This window comes from Vicugna pacos, chromosome 19 (assembly GCF_048564905.1).
Source record: "Vicugna pacos chromosome 19, VicPac4, whole genome shotgun sequence".
Taxonomy (NCBI): domain Eukaryota; kingdom Metazoa; phylum Chordata; class Mammalia; order Artiodactyla; family Camelidae; genus Vicugna; species Vicugna pacos.
Window position 1 is genome coordinate 4829727 of NC_133005.1, and position 24736 is coordinate 4854462.

Consider the following 24736-nt stretch of genomic DNA (forward strand, 5'->3'; position numbering starts at 1 on the left):
CAGACGCCCCCCCCGCCCCCGAGTCCCACCCAGGTAAATGGCGGGGGTGTTGGAGTGGTAAGTGGGTTTCTTCAAAACGAAGGAGCTAGCAGTTGGGTACTACAGGTCATTCAGCCTGACTCCCACATTTCTAACCAGGACATCTGCCCACCTCCCTGAATCCTGGGCAGAGACCAGGAGTGGTGGTGTGGGGTCCTCTCCTCCTGGGATGGATGCGTACCCAGGTTTGGATCTGGATGGCTCTCCAGCACAGCAGTCCTCCGATCACAGTGTAGGGATGATCTCCTTTTCCCTTAAAGAGCTTGCTTGGCAGGGATTTGGTTTGGCTTGGAGGGACAACAGTGCCAAATGTAAGAAGGTTGAGGAAGTAAGGGGACCCTGTGTTCTGGTGACGGGGTGGGCTGGGTGGGCTGGACTCAGGTAGTGCTACAGAACAGATTAAAAACACCTCTGGAAAGCATTGAATGAAACACCTTTGGAAAGCATTGAATGACTTGGAAGATAGTTAAGAGATACAAGTCTCAGAGCAAGAGGTCACCCTGGACAATGAGCACAATCCTGAGGGCATTTGGTGAACTGGACAAACTGAGTTCTGACGGCATCTCTGGGCACCGGGGCAGAGGTCAGGGTGGGCAGAATGATGGAAGCTGTGCCTGTAGAGCTGGAACCCCTGAAGGCTCCTGCACCCCCAGGGTGAAGGCGAGTCAGAAGTGAGCCTGTTCCCCTCCCAAGACGCGCTCATGAGCTGTCCCACATGCAGATCCCGTGACCTAAGTGGTGGAAAATTCTCCAGCCAATTCTGGTTCTTTGTGGAGGATGCTCCTGGACCGGTCCACAAGCAAGCAGGTCTTTTAGCACCACACCTTTATCCTGGGCTCAGTGAATCCCCTGGTATAATTTTCAGGGCAAATGAGCATCCCTAGTTGAGAGCAACCCAACACAAAGAATGCTGCCCTCAGTGATTGAGGACTGGCAGGAACATCTGAGACACGGGACAGTGAGTGGTGGACACAGAGTAAGTGCTTCTTAGGTACTTAAATAGACAAGATGAAAATACCTGCGAAGAAAGGAAACTATTAAATGACCTAGCAAATTCAGAGGAGGAATCGGGTGTAGTTTCTAGACATGGACAGTTCAGTCACTGTAGTTAAAAACCCAACAGATTGAAGAGAATGATTGAAACTGAAGATAGAGCAGAATGTATGAATTTCATCCTAGAGAACCAAGTAGGTGAGTAATTTGTAAGACCAAGTACAAATCAGGGAGGAGAGACTGAGAAGTGTGTCTCGTTGGGGTTCCAGGAGAGGAGAGAGATGAGGGGACAGGGCCAGTATTGGATGAAATGATGACTGAGGATTTTACAGAAAGGATGAGACACCCATCCAAAAAAGAACAGAGAAGACACCCACCCATAGGAGGGGTAGTGATACAGCAGGCAGAGGAAGAACGTCCAGAGTGAAGGTGAAATGAAGGTGACTTTTAAGGCAAAAACCAAGACAGGCAATTAGTGACGTCTTTGGTAAAGGAAATTCTCAAGGATGTTCTTGGAAGGAAAGTGGTGCCAGGTAGGAAGAGTGAGGTGTCCCAGCCGTGAGGAAGGAGGAAGGTGGAAATACCTGGGCATCTCTAAACAAATGTGAAAGAAGATGGTTTGGCAGTGCCGGGGCGGGGGCGCTGAACAAAGGATCAGCAATGCTGAAGTTAAAGGGGTGATGGCATTAGTGGAGGGGGTGAACTTTTATTTAACTTTGAACTTCGTGAACCCCACATATTATTGGGTTTAAAGGTAGTCACTAAAGAATGGAAACAGTGTATTCCGTAATAGTAGAGGGGGGAAATGGAGTGATTTTTAAACAATCCAAAAAGAGGTAAGAAAGGAGACAAGAAATACCCCAGGACAGGTGGGGACAGCACAAAATAAGATTATGGATTTAAACTCAACTATATCAGCATTCATTAGTACATGTAAGTTGACTAAATACTCCAGTTGAAACATAAAGATATCATATTGGATTTAAAAAATGCATCTGTTGTTTATGAGAGATGGGGTGAAAAGACAAGACTAGAAGAAGGTATGCTATGGAAATACTGTGAAAACTGATGCTGTATTCTTGTTATGTAAAATGGACTTCACACAAAAAAGTGTTTTAGAGGGAAAGGGTCACTTCATAACGATGCAAATTTAATTTAGTGTAAAGATGCGGCAGTTTTAACTTTGGGTCCATCTTATTAATAAAATCACAAAATATATAAAACAAAAATGGACAGAACTACAAGAAATGGTCAAACCTGTAATCATAGTGGAGAATTTTACCGTTTCCTCTCAGTAGTTGACAGTGAGGCAGACAAAAATCAATAAGGATTAGAACTTTTAGCAAAATTAGGAATGTGGTCTATGACTGTGTATAAATAAAGCAAATAAAACACTGTAGCCAACTAATACATAGTTGACTGCACAGAATTTTCAAAGTTTGGCCGTATCTGGGGCCTTCAGGTCAGTCTCAACAAAAATGAAAAGATTGACGTTATAAAGGGCAGATAATACGACCACAGTTCAGTTAAACTGGAAATATGAATAAAAAGATGAACGGGAAATCTTCATGTATCTGGAAATTTTTTTAAAAAATATGCTTCTAGCATTTATTTGTAGGTCAGAAAAAGAAAAATAGGAAATGTTTTGGAATGAATGATAATGAAAATACTACACATCAAAACTTGCAGGATGTAGCGAAAATATTATTTGCAGGGAACTTTATAACATATATATAACTTATATATAACTTAACATAGGTTAAGAAAGAAGAAAAGATGAGAATTAATGAACTAAGTAAGCATCAGTCTCCAGAAGTGACAAAGTCAAAATAAACCAATCGGAAGGAAAGTAACAGAAGGAGTTAATGAAACAGAAGACAAGTAAATATACAGTAGGGGAGTGAGCAAAGCCAGAACTGCATTCTTAACAAAAAGATGGATAATGTTGACAAATGTCAAGCAAAATTGATCAAGAAAAAGGCACGAATAATACAAGAATGTCAAATGAAACTTCACTACGGATGCGGTAGACATTAGAAAGATGAGTGATTATTAGGAACAACTTGTGCTAAATAAAAACAAAGCAGATCAGGGTCATAGGTGTTTATTAAAAATATCTGAAGGACCCAGCGGAGGGGGGTTTACCACACATTGTACAGAGAAGACTCCTTTTTCAAATCTCAACATGGCAATAATTTTGCAAATTCTAACCACATAAATAAACTCTGGGAAAATAGAACTTATCAACACTGAGCTAAGAAGAGAACCAAGAACCTGATGAAAGGGTATCCACAAAAAGCCTACAGCGAGCATCACACTAAATAGCAAGACGCTGAAATCTTCCCCTTTGTGATCAGAAAGGACAGGACGCCTCCTAACGATCCTTCTCTTGAGCTCGGTGTTGGAAGTCCTGCCCTGAGCAAAAATTCAAGAGAAGGGAGGTGGAAGATAGGAAGGTTGTGGAGAAAGGAACAAAACTGTAATTTGCAATATGCTTACATGTGTAGAAAAAGTTCTTAAAAATCTACGGATGTGTTCCTAGAATTAGGCATGATTGCTGCTGGGGGCGGAAATTCCCCTGCAGAAGTCAATTACATTTCTGTATACCAGCCCCAAACAGAAAATGAAACTTGAAAGAGACCCCATTTGCAATAGGGTAAACACTGAAGGACCGAGAAATAACTCTTTCGCAAAGCATGTAAGCTCCCACGGTGTGCATTATCTTCCTCCACCAGGATACCTGTGTCTTTGTGTTTCGATGTGGTTCTCACAACCGTATAACCATGAAAACGAGTGACTCCTGCCTGCTGTGGTACCGGGCAGAGACTTCGCTCAGCAGATGGGGTTGATGGGCTGAGGTCTGACTGGATACAGTGGGGAAGCCACCCACCCCTGCTTCCTGGGACCTTCCTGTCTGCTGCAGGAAGCGTTCTGTCATGGGCTAGCACCTCGTAACTGTCGATGGGCGTTTTGAGAAGTCAGGACCCTGTTGTCTTCATTAACAAGGTGAGGCCTGTAGGCTTCTCCGACCTCTCAGAAGATTTAGGTCTATTTAAGTGCCTACTTTCCCGAAGACTTATTTTGAGGAAACACAAAAACATGTCAATTCTTTTTTTTTTTCCTTAGGCGAAGAAATTGAATCCAAAACGGCTGATGAATAAGCCAGGCTTAGAATAGAATACATTTCTATTCTTAGAGTTTTCTCTTTCTTTAGAACGAGTAGCATTGTTTCCTTAAAGTAGGAAGTCAGTTATTTCCATCCTCTTAAAACATGAAATAAATCATTTCCAAATATATCTTTTATTTTAGGTATTTTCTCTTTGTTTCTCTGGGTGAAAAAAAAATAGAGGTTTAGACTTAAAATTTTAGGTGAGATGATCTGAAGCTCTCTGCTCTAAACATTTAGAAATGTTAGCTGGAGTTAATATGCGTAGCTGAGCTCCCAGGGTAGTGAGAGAGCTCGCCAGAGGCCCTAAACCAAGGGCCAGGGCAGTGGCCGGGACGGGAAGTAAGTGACCCTGGGGTGTCTGGGGGAGGGGGTGTTATCCACAGTCTTAGTCTTCAGTCTTTGACTTTTATGTCCAGGTGGGAGCTGGGTGGGGGAATGGGACCCCCCATGCTCCCATGTACAGCCCGCAATGAAAAGACGAACTGGGGCCGGTGGAGATGACACGGGAGCCTGTCTTCTTTTGTCCTGAGGCAGGGAAGGCAAAGTTCCCTAGGATTTGTAACAGAAGGTGCGTGCCTCGTGTGAACACTTGCCCATGCCTGCTGCTTCCTTTGACGGCCCCCTTGAAGGGAAGATGAAAAAGCTCTTTAGAGACAAGCCCAAAATTCAGCCCAGACAGGACTGGACTAATAAAGTCCTTCCAAAGACGTGACACAGAATCACCACTGGAGCCATGCAAGCGGGCGATGGGAAACATCAACGGGAAGAAATACCGCTGGGAGAAAACAAAGCGAGCTTGAAAAAAAAAGGAATAACTCAAAAACTGATAATAGAGCCGGTTAGATGCAGCTGAAGGGACCGTCGGTGGCGTGGGACGCATGTCTCAGGACGTTTCTCGAGCGGCGGCACGGAGACCTGCGGTCTGGTTAGAAGTTCTGCCGCAAGGAGGCAGGAGCAAGGCAGCCCCAAAGAGCTAAGCGGTCAGGGGTTTCCCAGGACTGGTGAAAAACGCGAGGAAGCCCAAGGATCCTGAGTAAGATAATAAAAATACACACCAGAAGGTATTTTATTGAATCCTTAGAACCCCAAAGGTGGATCTTAAGGGTAATGAGATTAAAAAAATTTTTTTTTTGTTGAGGTATAGTTGATTTACAGTGTTAGTTTCAGGTGTACAGCAAAGTGATTCAGTTGTACATGTACACACATGTTTTTTCTTTTCAGATTTTTCTGTTATATGTTATTATAAGAAATTGAATATACTTTCCTGTGCTGTACAGTAGGTCCTTGTTGGTTATCTATTTTATGCATAATAACGTGTGTCTGTTAATCCCCATGAGATACTTTTTTAAAAGCTGTGAAAGAGGAATGACAAATTGGCAGCATGCTTTTCGATAGTAAGCACCGCCCCCCGCGCCGAAAAAAGCCAGAAGACAGATAAAATAATATCTTCAAAGTGGTGAGAGAAAACCACTTCCGGTATGGAATTCTAGACGCAGTTCATCCATTCATGAAGAATGAGGGAGAAAGAAAGGAATTCTTTCAAAACGACCGTAGGACTGAGGAAGTTTATCAAGCGGAGGTTCTTGCTGAAACAGCTAGTCAGGGATGGACTTCGGGGGACTCAGAAAGGACATGAGGTGTAAGAGTCAGCGACTAACAGGCAGACTGGGGACCATCTGGGTAACTTAAACATGAGTGTCTGGAACAAAACAGCTGCAAGTGGTCCAGCTGTGTGTGAGGGAGGAGGAGGCGGGGAGCACCAGGGCGGGAGAGGGGCTCCCATCCGCGGACCAGCCCCAGGCCCGAGGCCTCCTGCCGCTCTTCCTCTGTTGGGAAGTGTCAAGTGTGTACGTAGGGAAAACATAAGAGTAAAAGACATTTCAATTACAATTTTTTAAAAGAGCACTTGCACACAGATACATACACACACAAATAGAAAGTATAACTTTGAAACACCGTGGGAGGAAAGGTGTCCCGTAGAATGCAAAATAATAAGAACAAGAGCGAGAAAAAGCAAAGAAAAAGTACTGCAAATAGGAATGCCAGAAGGGTACAAGTGAGCCCACTTGTATAGGGAATCACAGTAGGTGCTGATGAACTAAACCTGCCAGTTGAAAAGACAAATTGCCATGCTGGCCTTAAAATAAAAGCCAGGTATATGCTATTTTTAAGAGCTCCTCTTAAACCATACGAACACAGAAAGGTTGGAAGTGAAGAAGAGAAAATGATTCTAGGCCAGTATTAACTCCCCAAAAGTTGGTGTGACTTTTAAAATAGATGGTGAAATGGAAAAAAAAATCATTATTAGAGATAAAGAAGACCGCTGTAGTAGGGGAAAAAATAGAAGGCACTGTATCAAAAAGACATAACAATTCGGATCTTAGGGTCACCTAATGGGATGGTCTCCAAATAAAGCACAAATCCAGAAATTCCCAGGAGAAACTGATAAATCTGTGATCATGCTGGGAGGGTTTTAAAGCTCTGAGTACCTATTAGATGAAGCAGACGAAAAAATGAGTGTGGTTCCATAGAAGATTATTAAGCTGGAGCCAGGGACACACATAGAGCCCTTCACTCCATGTAGAACATGTTTATTTATAAAAATTGACCACAATCTGGTAAACCTCACCAATATCACGATCTAAATTAGTGTTTTTCAGACTGTAGACCGAGCCTGTTGGACTGTAAGCCTCAATAGTCAAATTTAGCTGGTTGAGAAAAACTTAAACAATTTTTTTGATGGCATAGAAAATATCAGTGTATCATACATGCTAATATTGAGTTACTGTTTCATGAAAGTTTTGTTATTTACACGTTTATATACATTATGCATGTATCAGGATGTATGTATGTGTGTCCTGGGTCATGTAAAAATTATTTTTCCGGATAACGATTGTAAGTCTGAAAACTTATATCCATATCATGCAGAATGGATACTCAGGTGACAGTACGGTTGAGTTAGGAATTGTCAATGATAATTCAAAGCCCCCACATGTTAGGAAAGTTAAGGACACTGCCACCTCACAAGTCAGAGGTCATTTGGGAATCTCAGATATTGAACTGAATGCTAATGAAAACACTGTGCATTGTAGTTTGGAGGATGAAGCTACAGTAGTACTTATAGGAAAATTTATTGCCTTACACATTTACTATAAGGAAAAAAAGGGATGAAAATGAATAAATGTCTACGTCAAGAAGTTAGAAAGAATAGAATAAACCAATGGAAGTTGGAGGAAGGAATAATGAAAACTAATTATATAGATTGTGTTACAAACCCAAAAGCTGGTTCTAGAATCCTCATGGAAATTGAAACAGCAGTTAAAAATCAGCTCTGGCCCCCTGTCCCCGCTCTAAGAACAGATCTCGAAGAACCAGATCCTGACAGTTTGACAGGCAAGTTCTGAACCCACCAAGAATAGGAGAAACTGGATGATCCTTAACTCATTTTATGGGACTCAACTGACCTTGCTACCAAGACCACACAGGGACGGTCTGAGGAGAACCTGTGACTTGCCTCACCTGAGAGCGCACACACACGTCCCTCGTGAAAATGTGAACGGCCCAGACCTAGCGAGGGTTAAAACAGAAAAGACCTGCCATCACGACGTGTTTACACCGTAAGAACCATCTGTGAGTTAACATTAGAATATGTATTATTTTAATCCAATTTCAGATTAGAGAACATGTGAAGGGATAAAGAAAAAGCACTTGGCAAAATTTAATACCCAGTTATTAAAAAGAAAAGGTAACTAGGAATATAAGCTAGCTTAACCTGATAAAAGGTTTCTACCAAAAGCCTACGGTCAACACAGCGTCTAACAGTGAAACATGAGAGGGGCTGAGACCAGGAAAGCCTGCTCCAGAGTTCTTGGCTGGCTCTGTGAGATGGTACCGCATAGAAAGCAAGAAACAATACTGTCTTTTTTCATAGGTGATTTTTTTTTCTATGAAGAGAATCCACAAACTCCTGGATTTGGCGGGAGTTTAGTGTACTCCCTGGGTTAAAGACACATGCAAAAATGAGTAACTTTGCTGGTTGTCTAGAGCTAAAAACAGAAAAAGTACTTTATGAAATATATCTTCCTAATGCATTTAAACATAGCAATAACCTTAACACCAACAACAAAGGTGTGTGAGACGTGGATAGAGATCATAAAAGCTATCTGCAAGGATGAAAGAGCGTTTAAACAGATGGAGAGCTGTACACTCTGTTCATCGACGGCTCCCAGAGTGTCCAGGGTCTGCTCTCCCACGTTCATCTGTAACTTCAGTGTGTCTCAAATTCCAGTAGAATTTTTGGAGGCATTGATGCAGGGCATAGATAAATATGTGGGTGGAACCAAGCGTGAGTCCAGTGACGGATCCACGTGTGTTTTAAACCTGATGGGACAGAGGCCGGGCTGAGGGGACAGACCAGTCAGGGAGGGGTGCTGGGCAATTAGCGTGGTGGGGAGAAGTTGACAGTGTTTCCTGTCATATGCCAGAGGCAATCCCAGGTGATTGAAAACCTAACTGTGAGAAGCCTTGGGAAGTTTGTAGAAGAAAATAAAACAGTAAAATCACTTCTCTCCCAGTGATTGGAATCTGGGCAGCTGGGGTCCGGGGGGTAAAGGAGATTTTCAATCTGTATCAACCACTTTGTTCCTTTTGAATTTTGATCCATAGGAATGTATTGCCTCTCTCCAACACAACTGAATAATTACTTAAATTTAAAGGATAACAGTAGTTACTTCCTTAAAAAAAAAAAAGAAAAAGGAAACAGATTCTCTTGGATTCTGGGGCAGTAGCTATGAAACAAGAATAACAAACCTTAAAGGCATATATTCATAAATTGGACTACATTAATAGTATGATTGATAGTGTCAAAAACTGGATGAAGAGGGGGGAGGGTATAGCTCAGTGGTCAGTGTGCATGTTTAGCATGCGCGAGCTCCTGCATTCAATCCCCAGTACCTCCATTAAAATAACTAACTAACTAAATAAAGCTAATTACCCCCCAACATACACAAATCACAAACAAAATAAATAAAATAATTTTAAAAAAACTGTTTGAAAGAGAAACCACAGACTTCAGTACTTCTAAAACAGCAAATGGTTAATATCCAAACTACTACAAAGAACACCTACAAATCAGAGGAAAAGACAGTCCATAAGAAATGGGCAAAGGATATGAACAGGGAACAGTGAAAGAAACATGACGGGCTGGTCACCGTGAAGGCACAGCATCACGTTCATTTGGTTGGGACAGCGTCCCTAGGTTGCACGCAGGAGGGGCTGTTGCAAGGACGTGGTGGGAGGAGGGCCTTTGTGGCACTGCCCATTTGGGGAGCACTTTGGCAGCACCTGGTGGCACAGTCGAGCCCGCCTGGGACCAGCTGGTTCTGTGGTAGGTGTGTCCTGGAGGATGAAATGTTGCCCAGTGACACTTGCAGCCGTGTCATCACGTAGCAGTGCCAGCAGTCAGAGCAGTGCTGCGCTTTGTGGAGACACGTCTGTAGTGTAAGCACATGCACGTGTGGACATGGTAACTGACATGTTCTGGGTGTTCTCTCTGGAAGGAAAGATGAGCTTTTATTGTCCTTTCTGTGTTTTACTGTATGTGTGCTTTTTTTTTTTCAGTGGAGGTACTGGGATTGAACCCAAGACCTCGTACGTGCTAAATAAGCACATGCTCTACCACTGAACTACACCCTCCCCCCCCAAGATGAGATATTATATATATATATCTCTCTGAAGTAAATGTGGTAAAATGTTTGGATTTGCTAAACCTGTGTGGTGGGTAAATGGACGTTCACAATACTTTTCTTAATCTTTTGTATATTTGGAGTATTTCCTAATATTTATAGGAGTTAGGAGGTGGTGGTCTTGATGCAGCTCTGCTCTCATTTCTGGGTTATCCTCATCCTGCTTTAGTTTTGTGCCTTCCTGGTAATCACCTGATGCCCAGGAAGTGGACCTGGAGCTTTGGTCCCTTTGACACCCCTCCCAACCCTGCCCATGGCTTTTCGGAGCTCCCACCAGTGGCCCCAGTTGAGCAGCTGGGGAGCGATGAGACCCCGCCCCAGGGGTGCTGCTGAGGGTCCCTTCACAAAGTCTACCCAAATCCCAGTTGCCAAGTTGGACTGAACTGGTCAGACTGGACTGGACTGGTCAGGCCACTTGAATTAGCAAATGTGTTCCATGTTTGGGGCTTCCCCTTAACTTTTGTTCTCCAATCCGTACCCCCAGGAGCAGAAGAAAACCCTCCTCTCAGGACCCTGGAGGTGGGCTGGTGGGTTTCAGCCGGAGCAGCCCAGGAGCGGTCCCCGAGCTCGGGCGGCCTCTGCTCCCTGCATGGCAGGCCTCCCCGTCCTGCTGGACGCCGAGGGGACCGGCAGCAGTGCACACACACACACATTTCAGAGACGCTTCCGGGGCTGACAAACGTAGGTTCCCTGTGGTCGGCCCACACAGGATGTGGTGGCATTCGTCGGGCCTGACGCCTTGCCTGCCCAGGCCTGGCCCTGGGGGGGAAGCCCTGGGGGAGATTCCTGCTGGGGTTCCTTTTAAGATGGTGGGAGTTTCAGAAGTGAGGCACCGGGAGGGCTGACCGTGAGGGTGGGCTGGAGGCATCGCTGGTTTGCCGTCCTGTGAGCGGCGTCCCCTGCAACGTCCTGCCCGCTCGCGCCGACGCCGCGGGGCAGCTGGAGGCGGCTTTCACCTCGGTGTCTGCTCGCGGGGGCACGGCCTGAGCCTCAACTGTGTGGGTGCGTGGCCACAAGGCTCGGGCTTTTCATCTTCCTGTGAAAGAGTTCTTTTCACTCGGGAGCTAGTGGCGGGGATGTCGTTTCTCTCTGGAGCGCCCCGCGCTGCACAGTTGGGAAGACACGCCTGTGATGGAATCAGACGTTGGTCTGTGTGCAGCAGAGGCAAACCCTCTCCCAGCTCGCTTTTCCCGACTCTGCGCTCCCGGCGGAGAATATTTTTTTGTATCCCATGTTTGCCTAACCTGAGTGAGGGTCAAGGCTGACTTTCCAACCGTGGCTTCTCTGCCCAAACCACGCGGCTGCATAGAGCCCACGGTGCTCGGTGGGGGCCAGGTGCCTGGCATGGCGGGCTGGTGACCCTATGGCTCCACGGACCCTGCCCTCCAGAACCCGTTGGGGACGCCACTCGGGCTCAGTCAGGGAGACCCGGGCCCCTGGCGTGGCACGGTCTCTGGAGAAGGGGCATTTGAAAGAATTTTTGTCACCTAACTTGAGTTGATATAGTGATGATAATGTTGTTCCTGCACCTGAAACGTGTCCACGTTGGCGAAGTTCTGAGAGGTCCTTGTGAGGACTTTGACTTTCAGTTGGTGGACGCCCACCAAGCAATGGCATTTGACCCTCCAAGCTTCCAGCCTTTCTGTCCCCGGTCTCCGGCCTGCAGGACCTCTCCCTCCAGGCCTTTTGCATTCTCAGTTTATGAGTGTGTGCCTGAGAAGGCTCATTTGGAACAGCCTGTCCTGTCACACGTGAGGGGCTCTGGCTGGGATCACACTGTGGGAACCCACAGCCAGAGGTCAGCACCCCCCCTCCACAGGATCTGAAGGCGCCACGAGCCCACCTGGGACCAATTACGATGGCAGGTAGAGTTTGACTTGGAGCCATAGCCCCATGGTGACAGTCTGGGAGGAGGAAGTGTCACGGCTACAGGGACCATCATGGAAAGCGAGTGCAGCCTGCTTCCTGTGAGGGTTATATAAGGAAGGGATGGCGAAATTGTGCATTTGTTCTGCAGGGAGAGTGATTCTGCTTCGAACAGTATGCTGAAACTTTAAATAATCTCTCTTCTCTTTAAAATACCCTAAGGTCAGATCTCTTTAAAATGCCCCAAGGTCAAAATTTGGATTACACAATTGTTGTTCAGAAACCCCCGCTCTTACTGGAAGAGGAATCTCAATTTCTAAGCCCCTGAGAAGCCCAGCCCCAGTCTACCACTGCTCTAGGGATTTGGGGGGCGTCCACCCCTCCTCCTTTCTGTCTCCACACCCCAGCCCCCTCTCGCTTGCATTCTGTGCATTGGTTCCTTTGCTGGTCCTGAGGGGAGCGAGGCTCTGGTCCCACTCTGCAGTCTAGGGACTGGGATGTGATGATAGCATCACAGGTAGTTGATAAAAGTTGAATGTATCCAAAGGAGCGAGCCTCTTGGAGGTCCTCGCTGAAGTCGAATTCAGTCCAGCTACCAGCGGGAAGGTGTGGACCCACAGCCTCTGACCCTCTGACTTTGGTCCCCAGGAGAAGGGGTGGTCCATCCTCTTGGTTGAGAGTGTGTCATCAGGCAAAGGGTCCCCTCCCCGGGGTGAGGAGTGGGCCTGGTGATACTGCCCTCCTCCATCTTTGCAGCCCTTGGGCATGAAATTCCAGATTGGACTCTTGTTTGGTTGGCTTCCCAAGACTGACATTCCAGGTTTCCTAACGGTCAGTGGCAGGTTGCTGAGCTCTTTGGAGCTGTCCCTGACAGAAGGCCAGTCTTCCTCCTCAGAGTTGTGGTGACTTTTCAGGAGTCTGATGCAGAGGTCCCCATCTTGGACCTGGGTGGTTGTGTTTGTCAGCCTAGGGGGAGGGAACCGGCAGAGGAAGGTGGCCTGCCGGGCGCCTGCTGGCCGGGGCGCGTGTGGCTGACAGCCGGCAGCCGTGTTTGCGTGGGCTCACCTGGTATTTTTTAAATTAGTCAACTTCATGTGGAGGAAAAAAAAAATTCCGTCCAAATGTGAAAATGCAGTAGATCTCTCAACACAGTGCTCCGATTTCTACAGCAGTCAGCTGTGGTGGGGAGACACCTGCCCCTACTTTAGGGGGCATTTTGCCACAGTCCTCACTACCCCGTTGTCTCACACTTGGCCTGTGCTTGTGCTCATGTGCATCTTTGACCCCTGCGGTGGGGACACCTTGAATTGGCGCCTGAGTCTCCGGGAAGCTAAGTGCCCCGATTATAGAGCTGTGTGCTGCCATCTCCCAGGCTTCGTATTTTCCAGCACTAATGTTAATGTCTTCTATAAGAATTGCTCGCTTCTGAAGGGGGCGGGGAGAATGTGTGACAGCAGAGATTGCCTGGGTTTGTTTCTTCCTTGACTTACCAGTCTGAAGAAGTCGCGAAACCATTAAGTTAGGTGTTGGGGATGGTAACTGTCAGATGCCTCGGTGTCTACAAAGAGTAATCGACGTGTATGTATTTGACAGGTGAAAGGAAAGCAAGCCAGGATGGATATTTACGACACTCAGACCTTGGGGGTTGTGGTCTTTGGTGGATTCATGGTGGTTTCTGCCATCGGCATCTTCCTGGTGTCGACATTCTCCATGAAGGAGACGTCGTATGAAGAAGCTCTAGCCAACCAGCGCAAGGAGATGGCAAAAACTCACCACCAGAAAGTGGAGAAGAAAAAGAAGGAGAAAACAGTGGAGAAGAAAGGAAAGACTAAGAAAAAGGAAGAGAAACCCAATGGGAAGATACCTGACCATGAGCCAGCCCCCAACATGACTGTCCTCCTCAAAGACCCGGTGCGGGCACCGGCAGTGGCCGTGGCTCCAACCTCAGTCCCGTCCCCTGTGGTCATTGCCCCCATGGCCACGGTACCAGCCATGCCCCAAGAGAAGCTGGCTTCTTCCCCTAAGGACAAAAAGAAAAAGGAAAAAAAAGTGGCAAAGGTGGAACCAGCAGTCAGTTCTGTGGTCAATTCTATCCAGGTTCTTGCCTCAAAGGCTGCCATCTTGGAAGCCGCTCCCAAGGAGGTGCCTATGGTGGTTGTGTCCCCAGTGGGTGCCAAGGGCAGTGCCCCAGCCACCAGCACTGCACAGGGCAAGAAGGCAGAGGGGGCCCAAAATCAGGGCAAGAAGGCAGAGGGGGCCCAAAATCAGGGCAAGAAGGCAGAGGGGGTCCAGAACCAGGGCAAGAAGGCAGAGGGGGCCCAAAATCAGGGCAAGAAAGCAGAGGGGGCCCAAAATCAGGGCAAGAAAGCGGAGGGGGCCCAAAATCAGGGCAAGAAAGCAGAGGGGGCCCAAAATCAGGGCAAGAAAGCAGAGGGGGCCCAAAATCAGGGCAAGAAGGCAGATGGGACCCCCAACCAGGGCAAGAAGACAGAGGGGGCTCAGAACCAGGGTAAGAAAGGAGAGGGGGCTCAAAATCAGGGCAAGAAGACAGAGGGGGCTCAGAACCAGGGTAAGAAAGGAGAGGGGGCTCAAAATCAGGGCAAGAAGGCAGAGGGGGCCCAGAACCAGGGCAAGAAGGCAGAGGGGGTCCAGAACCAGGGCAAGAAGGCAGAGGGGGCCCAGAACCAGGGCAAGAAGGCAGAGGGGGCCCAGAACCAGGGCAAGAAGGCAGATGGAACCCCCAATCAGGGCAAGAAGACAGAGGGGGCCCAGAACCAGGGCAAGAAGGCAGATGAAACCCCCAATCAGGGCAAGAAGACAGAGGGGGCTCAGAGCCAGGGTAAAAAAGGAGAGGGGGCCCAGAACCAGGGCAAGAAGGCAGAGGGGGCCCAGAACCAGGGTAAAAAGGCAGAAGGGGCCCCCAACCAGGGCAAGAAGACGGAGGTGGCTCAGAACCAGGGTAAGAAAGCAGAAGGGGCCCAAAATCAGGGCAAAAAGGCAGACGGGGCCCAGAACCAGGGCAAGAAGGCAGAGGGGGGCCAGAACCAGAGCAAGAAGGCAGAGGGGGCCCAGAACCAGAGCAAGAAGGCAGAGGGGGCCCAGAACCAGAGCAAGAAGGCAGAGGGGGCCCAAAACCAGGGCAAGAAGGCAGAGGGAACCCCCAACCAGGGCAAGAAGGCAGAGGGGGCCCCCAACCAAGGCAAGAAGGCAGAGGGGGCCCAGAACCAGAGCAAGAAAGCAGAGGGGGTCCCCAATCAGGGCAAGAAGGCAGATGGGGCCCAGAACCAGAGCAAGAAGGGAGAGGGAACCCCCAACCAGGGCAAGAAGGCAGAGGGAACCCCCAACCAGGGCAAGAAGGCAGAGGGGACCCCCAACCAGGGTAAGAAAGCAGAGAGCGCCCAGAATCAGGGCAAAAAGTCAGAGGGGGCTTCCAATCAGGGCAAAAAGGCTGAAGGGGCCCCCAACCAGGGCAAGAAATCAGAAGGGGCCTCTAACCAGGGCAGAAAAGCAGAGGGGGCCCAGAATCAAGGCAAAAAGGCAGAGGGGGCCCAGAATCAGGGCAAAAAAGAGGAAGGTACCCCAAACCAGGGCAAAAAGGTAGAAGGAAGCCCCAATCAGGGCAAGAAGGCAGAAGGGACCCAGAACCAGGGCAAGAAGACGGAGGGGGCTCCCAACCAGGGCAGAAAAGCAGAGGGGGGCCAGAATCAGGGCAAAAAGTCAGATTTGGTTGTTAATCAGGGTACAAAGGCAGATGGTGTTGCAAACCAGGGGAAAAAAGCCGAAGGCGCCCCCAGTCAAGGCAAAAAGGCAGAAATCACGTCGAACCAGGGCAAAAAGGCAGAAGGGTCCCCCAGCCAGGGCAAAAAGGTGGATGCATCAGCCAATCAGAGTAGAAAAGGAGACTCAGCTCCTGTCCAGGGCAAAAATGCAGATATGGTCCAGAGCCAGGAGGCGCCAAAGCAAGAGGCTCCTGCAAAGAAGAAGTCTGGGTCAAAGAAGAAGGGTGATTCCGGTAAGTGGCTCTGATTTCTTTATAAACTTGGAGGGGAAAGCTATCTTTAAAACACTTACGGATTCCCTTTGGGGAGGCCATCTGTATGTTGTATCAGATGTTGCCAAAACAAGGCTGCATAACAAACATCCCAGAATTCAGTGGTTTACTGCAGCAGTCACTTATGCTCGCTCCTGTTTCTGTTGACGCAGCTGGAGGTTGCCTGATCTGGGTTTTCCTGGCTAGGTGGCTCTGCTCCACACTGCAGTTTAATTGGTTTGGCTCCCGCTGCAGGTCGAGTGTTGGTCTCCTCCACGTGTGTCCGTTCTGGGGCCCGGGCCAAGGCATCAGTGAGCCTGGAGGGCAGAGGCCTTCCTCGTGGTTATGGCAGAACTATCAAAGGGCACTTTTCAAACCAGCATCCTATTGGCCAAAGCAAGGCACGTGGCTGAGCCCAAGTCAAGGGACAGGAAGTCCATTGCCTCCAGCAGGAGGGACTGCAGAGCGACATGGGGAGAAGGTGTGAGTTGGAGAGAGAGAAGAATTCGGAGCAGTGACTCCATCCACCACATGGTGTAGAACAGTTCCGTGTGTTGGCAGTGGTAAACGAATGGCTGCGTTCGGTCAGCCTGTTCTGCGTTCTCACCTCACCCAGTGCTTTAGCATAGCGTTGTTCTTTTCTGTGTGTTTGTTGAGTGAGTAACAGTAGGATAATGCTTCTAAGAAGTGATGGCATCCACAGCCCTGCCTCCCGGTTTTCCCTCTTTGGTACCCGCCACCCCAGTTATTTAATGGAGTGCCTTAGAACATTAAAATAGATATTATAGATCAGACACATATTAGATAATGTAGAATACGAATTTCCTGTTATCTTTTGGTGCTCATTGCTATAGAAATTAAGCCAGTGAGTTCCTGTTTCATGTTATCATTCATTTGGTACAGTAGGCTTTCCCTCCCTCCCTCCCGCCCTCCTTCTTTCCTCTCTTCTTACTCTGTGTGCAATTGCTCACATGCTCTCTCTTGATTTCTTTCTTTCTTATATTAGCCATTAGTTGGTTTGGGAAATTAATTGTATTTATCTTGATGAGGTACCTTAGGGGCTCTGAAATCCTGGGACCTGAGCCAGGTGGACAGGGCCCTGTGTTTGCAGCTGGGTTTCCCTCTCTTGCCCCTGTGTGAAGCTGTCTCACTTTTTCTCCGTTTCCTCCTCCCCCCAGCTTTTGCAGGGGACATTTGCTCGGGCGGCACTCTGCTCCCAGTCAGGGGACCTGTCCCGTGTGAGTGGCTTTGGGCTCCTACCGAGGCTCACGGACCAGCCTGCCTTGCCTTACCGGTCACATCAACCTCTCGGGCCCTTTGAAAATCCAAACACTGAGCCACTGTCCTGTTTTGAAGGTGATGTTCCATTTGACCAAGGGACAAGGGCGTTTGAGACAGAAGATGGGTGGAAATGAGACCCTGCCTGTTTTCTGGCTCTCCCGCATCAAGTGTGTTCAGACTAGAACTTCCTATGGTCATTAGTACCATGTATGGCTTTAGACATTTGAAATAAGGTGTGAAACAGAAACAGATGATAATATTAGAAAGGAAGGCAAAATTGTCCCCATTTGTAGGCAATAAAGAGCCTTGTTAGCAGAAGACCTAATTTACAACCTGTATGAACCCACAAAGCAGTTCGACTGAGGTGGTGTAAGAGGACGTTGGAACAGAGGAAATACCGTGGTTCAGGATGAAAAAGACTAAATGTTGTAGTTTCATCCCCAAGTTAATTTAGTAGCTTACTGTTCTTCCTGCTGAAATTTCAGTGGGCTTAATGAAAGTCCCACCTCGAGGGGAAAATAAACAAGAATACTGAGGAGGTTTTTAAGTGCCTTTTGGAAGGCTGGTTTGTCTGATGTGTGAACGCATTCCCAAACTGCTGTAATTATGGTAGGATGCTGGCTCCAGGCCAGCAGGTCAGGAAGAGAGTGGTCCTAAGCAGACTGTGTGGCACCTGAGCACTTCAGTGAGGGGAGGAGAGAGGTTCAGCCACTGATCTTGGGCAGCGTGTGCCAGGTTTGGAAGGATCTGCTTATTAGCCCCCTCTAAAAATGTAACGTTCAGATGAATTAAAGTAAAAAGAAACCGAAACCTAGAAAGTATAAGAGCTGGCCAAAATTAGTATTGATCAGCCCAGGTGGTAGGAAGCTGTGACGCCAAGATCACAGGGAGAAAATCGCAAAGGCCGGTGCGGGGTGCTGGGCCACACGCCAGCCACATAGCCCGGCAGCCAGGACTGTGTGCGGACACTGCCTCACCGGGTGCTGTGTGGTCGACGTGACACCTGAATGTGAATTTTTTCTTCTTCAACTCTGAAGAGTCTGAAAACATGGAAACATACCTTCTTGCAGTTTCTTTTTCATCTTCCTGGCTGTGCTGTGGGATTTTGGCCCCGTTTGCCCGTGGTTGGTGTGCAGAGCCATCTTGAGGCCCTCAGGGTGGATGTGGGCCCTCCCCCAACTCCACAGAGATCCCCCAGCCCACTCCGTGCAGGGCCCCTCAAGCTCTAATGTGGGGATGAATCTCCGGGGATCTTGTTAGCATAAAGACTCCGACTCAGTACTTCCGGGTGGGGTCTGAAGTCCTGCATTTCTAACCAGCAACTCTGAGATGCTGGTGCAGTTGGTCCCAGGCCCACACTTGGGGGGTAGTCAGGGCCCCCGAGTCTGCCGAGGGTCGGGGGGCAGGAAAGAGTGATGAGTTCTTTCCCTAAGGGCTTGTCTCATCCATGAAGGACTGTGGCCGGGGAGGGGAGCAGTCAAGTGTGGGCCTCTCTCCTGGTTGGTTCGGGTGTCCCCAGATGCAGGCATGCAGTTTAGAGCTGGCTCTGAAGACCCTTCCCAGGTCCCATGTCACAGTGTGTTTGGGGTTAGGGGCCGTTTTGTGTCTTGGGCCCTTCTCTGCGCCAGAGCCCTGATCATTGCAGGGATGTCCCCGCCTGTGCGGCGCTCACTCCCGCTGCCTCGTCCCCCAGTTCTCAGCAGAGTTGCGCAAGCCACAGCTGGTGGTTGAGGGTGTGAGGGACAGATATGGGTAATGATGATCCGGTGGGGATGGAGGGCTCCCCTGCGATCACACCTTGGTTGTGGGACTCGGTGTTCCAGTGTTAGTCTGACCCATGTTGAGCTTTTGTGGCTGTGGCCCCGTTGCCACGTGGGAAGCAGGCCATGTTCTTGTCACGCAGTTATTCCTCGTGTCCTGTGCAGAAGGCTGAAGTCAGCCCTGGCTGCCCGCCCTTGGTTTCCTTGCCTGCCAGCCATGACTGTGTCAGTTTGGGGCCAGCTTCTTCAGACCCACATGTACCCACCTCAGGGGAACTGTGGACAGAATCCGGGCTGGGCTGGTGAGGTGTCTTGAAGACCATGCTACGGGGGTTGGGAAGATGGGTGGGGAGTGGGTTCTGCATCAAGCAGGCCAGGAAGAGAGCTTAGGGGAGGGGACCTTGACTTGGGCAGGGAGGGGCCATGAGGTTTCACCGTGGGTACCAGAGAGCTAGGGTCTGGGACTGTGCTGGCCAGTATGGGAGCTGCTAGTCACATGGGGCCATTTAAGTCAACATTCAAATCAATCAAAAGTCAACAAAATGAAAGACTCAGTCACATGGCCAGTGGCTACCCTTTTGGACAGTGCAGATGAAAACCGCCTGCATCAGTACACAAGGTTCTACTGGACAACACTTCTCTAAATAGGAGCCACTGGGACAGAGGTGGCCCTGTGAAGGTGGATGCTCCTCTGCAGCCCTGTTGGCATTGTGAGGCTCCTGCCCCACTGTTCTTCCTGCCCTTGTCCTGGGTGGGCTGGGACTGAGCTCCCGCCATCTTCCCGATCCACAGTGAGAGGTCACAGAGGCTATGCCTGGTCTGTGACACGTGGCAGATCAGCAGCAAAACTAGCCCAGGAGCTGGTCCGCCAGAGACAGGGTGGCTTCCTCAGTCACATGGGCTGTCCCTGTCTTGTTACCTGGTCGTCTCAGCAGGGCCCTCACTGACAGGAGCCCCAGAGGAGACTCCTGGAGGCGGGCACAGGACATGCTTCTGCAGGCCCGAGCTGGAATTATTCCAGAACTTCTGATCTGATTTTCCTACAAGAACAAATCGAGGCCTTGTGACAGATATTTACTGCTTGTTGGTGGCCGGATTTGACAGTGACCACCTGCCTTCCTAACCTTTTTCAAATTTTTGTGTAAATATGTACTTCCAGCAAACAAAATTTGAACAATATGGAAGCGTGGAAGGTGAAATTGGTTGTCTTCCTTTCCACTCCATGGCGGGCACCACCCACCTCCCCAAGGGAACCCTGGGGGTGCTCTGCTCTTCACCCTGACAGCGTACCGTTGGGGCCTGTGGTGCGCAGAGATGGAGCTTATTACTTCCCTTGCTCACCAGTGTGCTGGTGACATCTTTCCAGATGCACCTGCAGAGCTGCCGCGTTCATATTCTGTAGCATGAATGTATCATAATTTATTTAAATGATGTTAAATAGCTTGCTGTTCTTTTGCTGCTAAAATTAATGGTGCAGTGACGTACGTGTACTATTGCGTGAGTATCTCTATAACGTAAATTCCTAGGAATGTAATTGCTAAGTCAAAAGGTAGGTGTATTTTTAATCTAGGGAGACAGCTCACGTTGCTGTCCAAGGGCCTGTCACGGTGGGCGTCCTCCCAGTGGTGTCCTGGCACCTCCCTCCGACCTCACTGCTCACGTCACTCCACAGAGGTGGTGGTCATTTCAGGGGCCTCTGTGAACCAGGTGCAGAATAAGGAGAAACACTTGTTTATGAAACAGAAGGTTCTTTTCTCGGTGTCTGGAGAAGAGGGAATTCATGGAATCACAGCAAAGTGGAAATTTCCTGGAAGTGAACCTTTGAGTGTTTGCAGCCCTGTCCAGGCCTCTGCTGGTTCGCTTCCCGAGAGTCACCTCAGCGAGAGCTCGTGTTGATCAGGAGAGCTCAGGAAGCGTGTGGACGTGGTGATGGTTTTGGGTACCGTCCACTCCAGCTCCTGGAAGTGAGTCCGTGCGTGTGGTGCGGGCAGGGCCTGGCGACCCAGACACTCAGACGTGGGAGGGACAGGAGGTACCTTCTGGAAACTCCACTTTGGGCCCAAGCCCAGGGACTCGTGTCTGCTGAGCGAGGTGGGCCATCTGGGGTGGGGGACCCTCCCCTTGCACTCTACGGCCTGGCTTAATGCCAGACCCCGTCCCTGTCCATGGACACGGGCCGTCTACTCTGGGGCCAGAGGCCACCACATCAGGGCGCAGGAGCCTCCAGGAGGCGGGAAACGCCCTTGGACACAGGCCCTCACGAGCCAAGATGGCCGAGCCCGACACACCACACGTCCATGTGGGAGGAAGGCCCTTTCTGTGGGGAGGACTGTGGGTGAATTTCATTACCTTCCCTTCACCCTTCTGCATTTTCCAGTTTTTCTCTAATGCGTATTTCTTGTTAATGGAAGAGAAACAAAAACTCCATTATTTGTGAGTTGAAGAAATAGGCCCTTCTTGTACCAAGTGGAGCTCCTATCCTTTCGGGCACCAGGAGGCAGCCCAGCCCTGACCTCGGGGCCCTGAGCATCCCCTGAGCGGCAGAGAGGACTCCTTGCTACTTCGGGGGCCCAGGCTGAGGAAGAAAGCGGCCAGTTCTTCTCAGCCTGTCCCAGCCCTGGGCTCCAGCCTGAGGTCAGATGAGAGTTAAAGGTGGTTCCCGTGTCAGGGAACCTGGCAGCATCCTGGGGGCCCGTCAGCTCCGCGTCATATGGAGCCTCGCCGGCTGCTCCTGCCGCCGACGGACCACAGGAAATGGCACGGGTAGAGTCGTGTTCTGTAACCTAATGGGGCAGGGGCCAGACCTACCAGGAGACTATAGTCGGCGAGTCTGTAGCTGAGCAGGGCCTCAGCTGCCGCCGTGTGACTGGACAGGAGCAGCACCCCTTCCTGCTGGGCCACCCCCGCCCGCCCGGCCTCTGTGCGCTGCGGGCCTGCTGGGCCACCCCTGCCCGCCGGGCCCCCTGCGCGCCAGCGGCTGTGCGGTGAGGGGCTCCTTCTGTGCATCTGTCCCCGAGTGTTCTCTAAGGTGGGTCTGCAGTCTTACCTGTTTCCTGGCAGCAGAAACCAAAGGTCATCCCTGTTTGGAGACATCCCGGAAGGGCGTGATGGGACCCTGGGCCTGGGTCTCCATCTGCAGCTGCCCAGGCCCGGCCCCCGGCAGCCGCCCTTCGACTCCCTCAGAGGGAGTGCTGAGATTATGTTTGATCCTCTCTTGAACTTAACTCAGTTTCTCAGGTCAGAAGCTCTGAAGAAAGCTGCAGGGCGTATGAGCTTTTACTCACTTCCACGTAAGTTCTTCAAACCCAACTTTGTTCTTCTTTTCTAAAAGAACAAAGCATCCCCTAGGGAAGCGAGTCTCGTGTCGGTGGGGCACTGCCACATCTCAGAGTGGCGCTGGAAGGCGTCCTCCAGAGCCCTCCGTTCAGTCCTCTCCAAACACGGCAGCGCTGGGGCTCCCACCGCTGCCCACAGCCGGGCGGGAGGCCTGCGGTGGCCCGTCCCTGGGCTTCCGCGGGCGGCTGTCGAAGCAGCACGCTCACCTCAGGCCTGAGGGGGGCCTTGCCCGGGGCCCTCGAGGAGCTGCATTACTTTAAGAAACACTGTGATGTGTTGTATTTCTTTTTTTCAGATATAAAATTGATTTTGTTAAAATTTGAGGAAAAAAGCAAAAGTATAAAGAGAAAAATAAAGTCATTCAATCTACAGGATTTAAAAAAAATTTCCATCAGACACCATTATCTGTAGCTTAATAGATTATTTTTTTCTCCAACCAAATGGGAAAGCCTGATTCGAAGGCCCCAGATCGGTCCCTCCTGACAGTATTTGTACTTTGCTCCAGTGCACTTAAAACACCACGTGCTGGTGTCCTGGGCCGCGAAGGCCTGGGGCAGCCGCTGCCCTGAGACCTGCATCCTGTCGGGAGGGAGACCAGCCCTGGACGGTACTGGGCTTGGGCTTGAGGGGGGCTTCGAGTTGGCCGCCTGTGTTCTGCCCAGGACCCTTGACCGCTGTGACGGGGACAAGCAGCCTCGAGGGTGGCAGGAGCTGCGGCTGTGCCTCTGATGCATTTGGCGGAGCTTCCACGAGGGCCTCGAAGGGTTGCTTCCCCAAAGGCTCCCGAGGACCCTGCACGGCCGCCGTGCGTGCACCAGCAGCTGGTGGAGAGGCCAGCTGTGATGCTGGCCCAGGTGCCTCATTTCTGGAGACAGGTGTGCCTGCCAGCTTCTCTGACTCAGGGGCTCGCCCTCAGGACTTGAGGTCAGTGGGAGCCAGGAGTTCGTCTCTGAATCAGACAGGTGCTTGTGTGGTGCTGACTCCAGGAGGCACTGGGGAGCCCTTCCTGGGGCCCCGGGCCTTTGACCTGAGTTTGACTCAGGTATTGGAGATGTCAGGGCCTGATGGGCTTCCCGATGTTGGGGTCTGGCTTCCTTTTGGGGAGCTTGCAGGGTCCCCTAACCCACACTGCTGGGGTGGCACCTGTGCGGGTGGCACCGGAGTCAGCAGCAGCCATTTGACCTGCAGCTCTGTGTCTGAGGCAGAGGCCTTCAGAACTGGTCTGGACGTTCCCTGAGAAGATGAGTGTCTTTGCCATTGGGATTTTCCAGCCCCGTAGACTGCACCACCATGGTCCTCTGTTGGAGTCTGTGGGTTGACACTGGGCCCCCCTCAGCCCTAGCCCCTGGCCCTGGGCTCTTTGCTGACCTGCCAGCCTCCAGCCCTGTCCCTCTGTGTGTCCTGAAGTAATTTTTCCCAAATGCAAACCTTGCTCATTGCTAGGTGTTGCTCCTTTGCCTATGCAGTGAAATCTGGATCCCTTGGGTGAAGACTGGGACCTACTCCAGTCTCACCTGCCTCCGCTCTGCCAGCCTTGCACCTGTCCTCACCGTTCCCCTTCCTGAAGCCCCAGCCCTCGCCTTCTCTCCACCCAGCAGTGTCTGGTGTGAGCATCTCCTGCATGAAAAGACTTTCCGGTGTGCAAGTTCCTGTCTGCATGGCTCTGCAGCATGATTCTGTCCTGGGTCTCCTCTGCCTCTCCTAGCTGGAAGTCCCACCCAACCGGCCTTTCCAGCCCAGCGTTTTGCAGACTGCTGGGTACACAGTAGGTGCATACTTTGTGTCTGGAGGCCCCCTGGACAGGGCTGCTGGGCACCAAGAGCTGGAGCCACTTGACACCCATCCTAGGGCCTGATGACGACCCCCCCACCTTGGTTACAGCTGTCGCCCAGGCAGTTCCTGCAACCTTCCCAGCACCCGTTGGGTGGTGAATTGGCCACGAGCCGTGCAGGGGCTCCCAGGACTGGACGCCGGAGGGGCTGCTGCTGAAACAGCTGTGCGAGGCCCCCGTGGCTGAGGCCTGGTCCCTATGCAGGAGGAGAGAAATTCTCCCAGAAGGACCGCATGGCCAACAGGAAGAGAGGAGACCCCTAGGTGCCTTTCTGCAAGGCAGGTTTACTCCTAGGTGTTTCCGCATCCTAGGGTGACCGCACAGGGAGCTGAGTTTTGGAATCTGAGGTGTTACACTTGTTATCCAAGTGCTACGTGCTTCTTGGTTGAGAGCCCAGGGAGGCAGAGGGCTCCCCATTTTCCTTATGCGCTGCCCCCTTAACCTCGTGAGTGAGGACAGGGGTGCAAGACAGGAGCCAGAGGGTCCCCAGGCCGCAGTGCTTTGTCCATAGAGGGCGTGGGTGCTGGGACTTGTGCGTCGGTCATGGGAGCCAAGGGCAGAGTTGCTTCAGCCGCTAGGGGCGCTGTCCGCTCCGGGGGACGGGTTGGCTAGGGTCTGGGATGCTCATGGCGCTGTTGTGCAGCGGCCTGCCCTATGCCCGGCATCATCCACGCACGTTGCCGTCTA

At 50.4% G+C, this 24736-nt stretch overlaps 1 protein-coding gene across 2 annotated transcripts in view; it reads left to right on the forward strand.

Annotated features, from left to right (window-relative positions):
- The window catches only part of RRBP1 (ribosome binding protein 1), a 61302-nt gene that overhangs the window by 8263 nt on the left and 28303 nt on the right, over positions 1-24736 (forward strand). For both annotated transcript variants that reach the window (XM_072943730.1, XM_072943731.1), the window contains exon 2: positions 13405-15823. In XM_072943730.1, coding sequence (XP_072799831.1) covers positions 13426-15823 — 2398 coding nt within the window. In that variant the 5' untranslated portion in view covers positions 13405-13425. The remainder of the gene's footprint in view (positions 1-13404; positions 15824-24736) is intronic.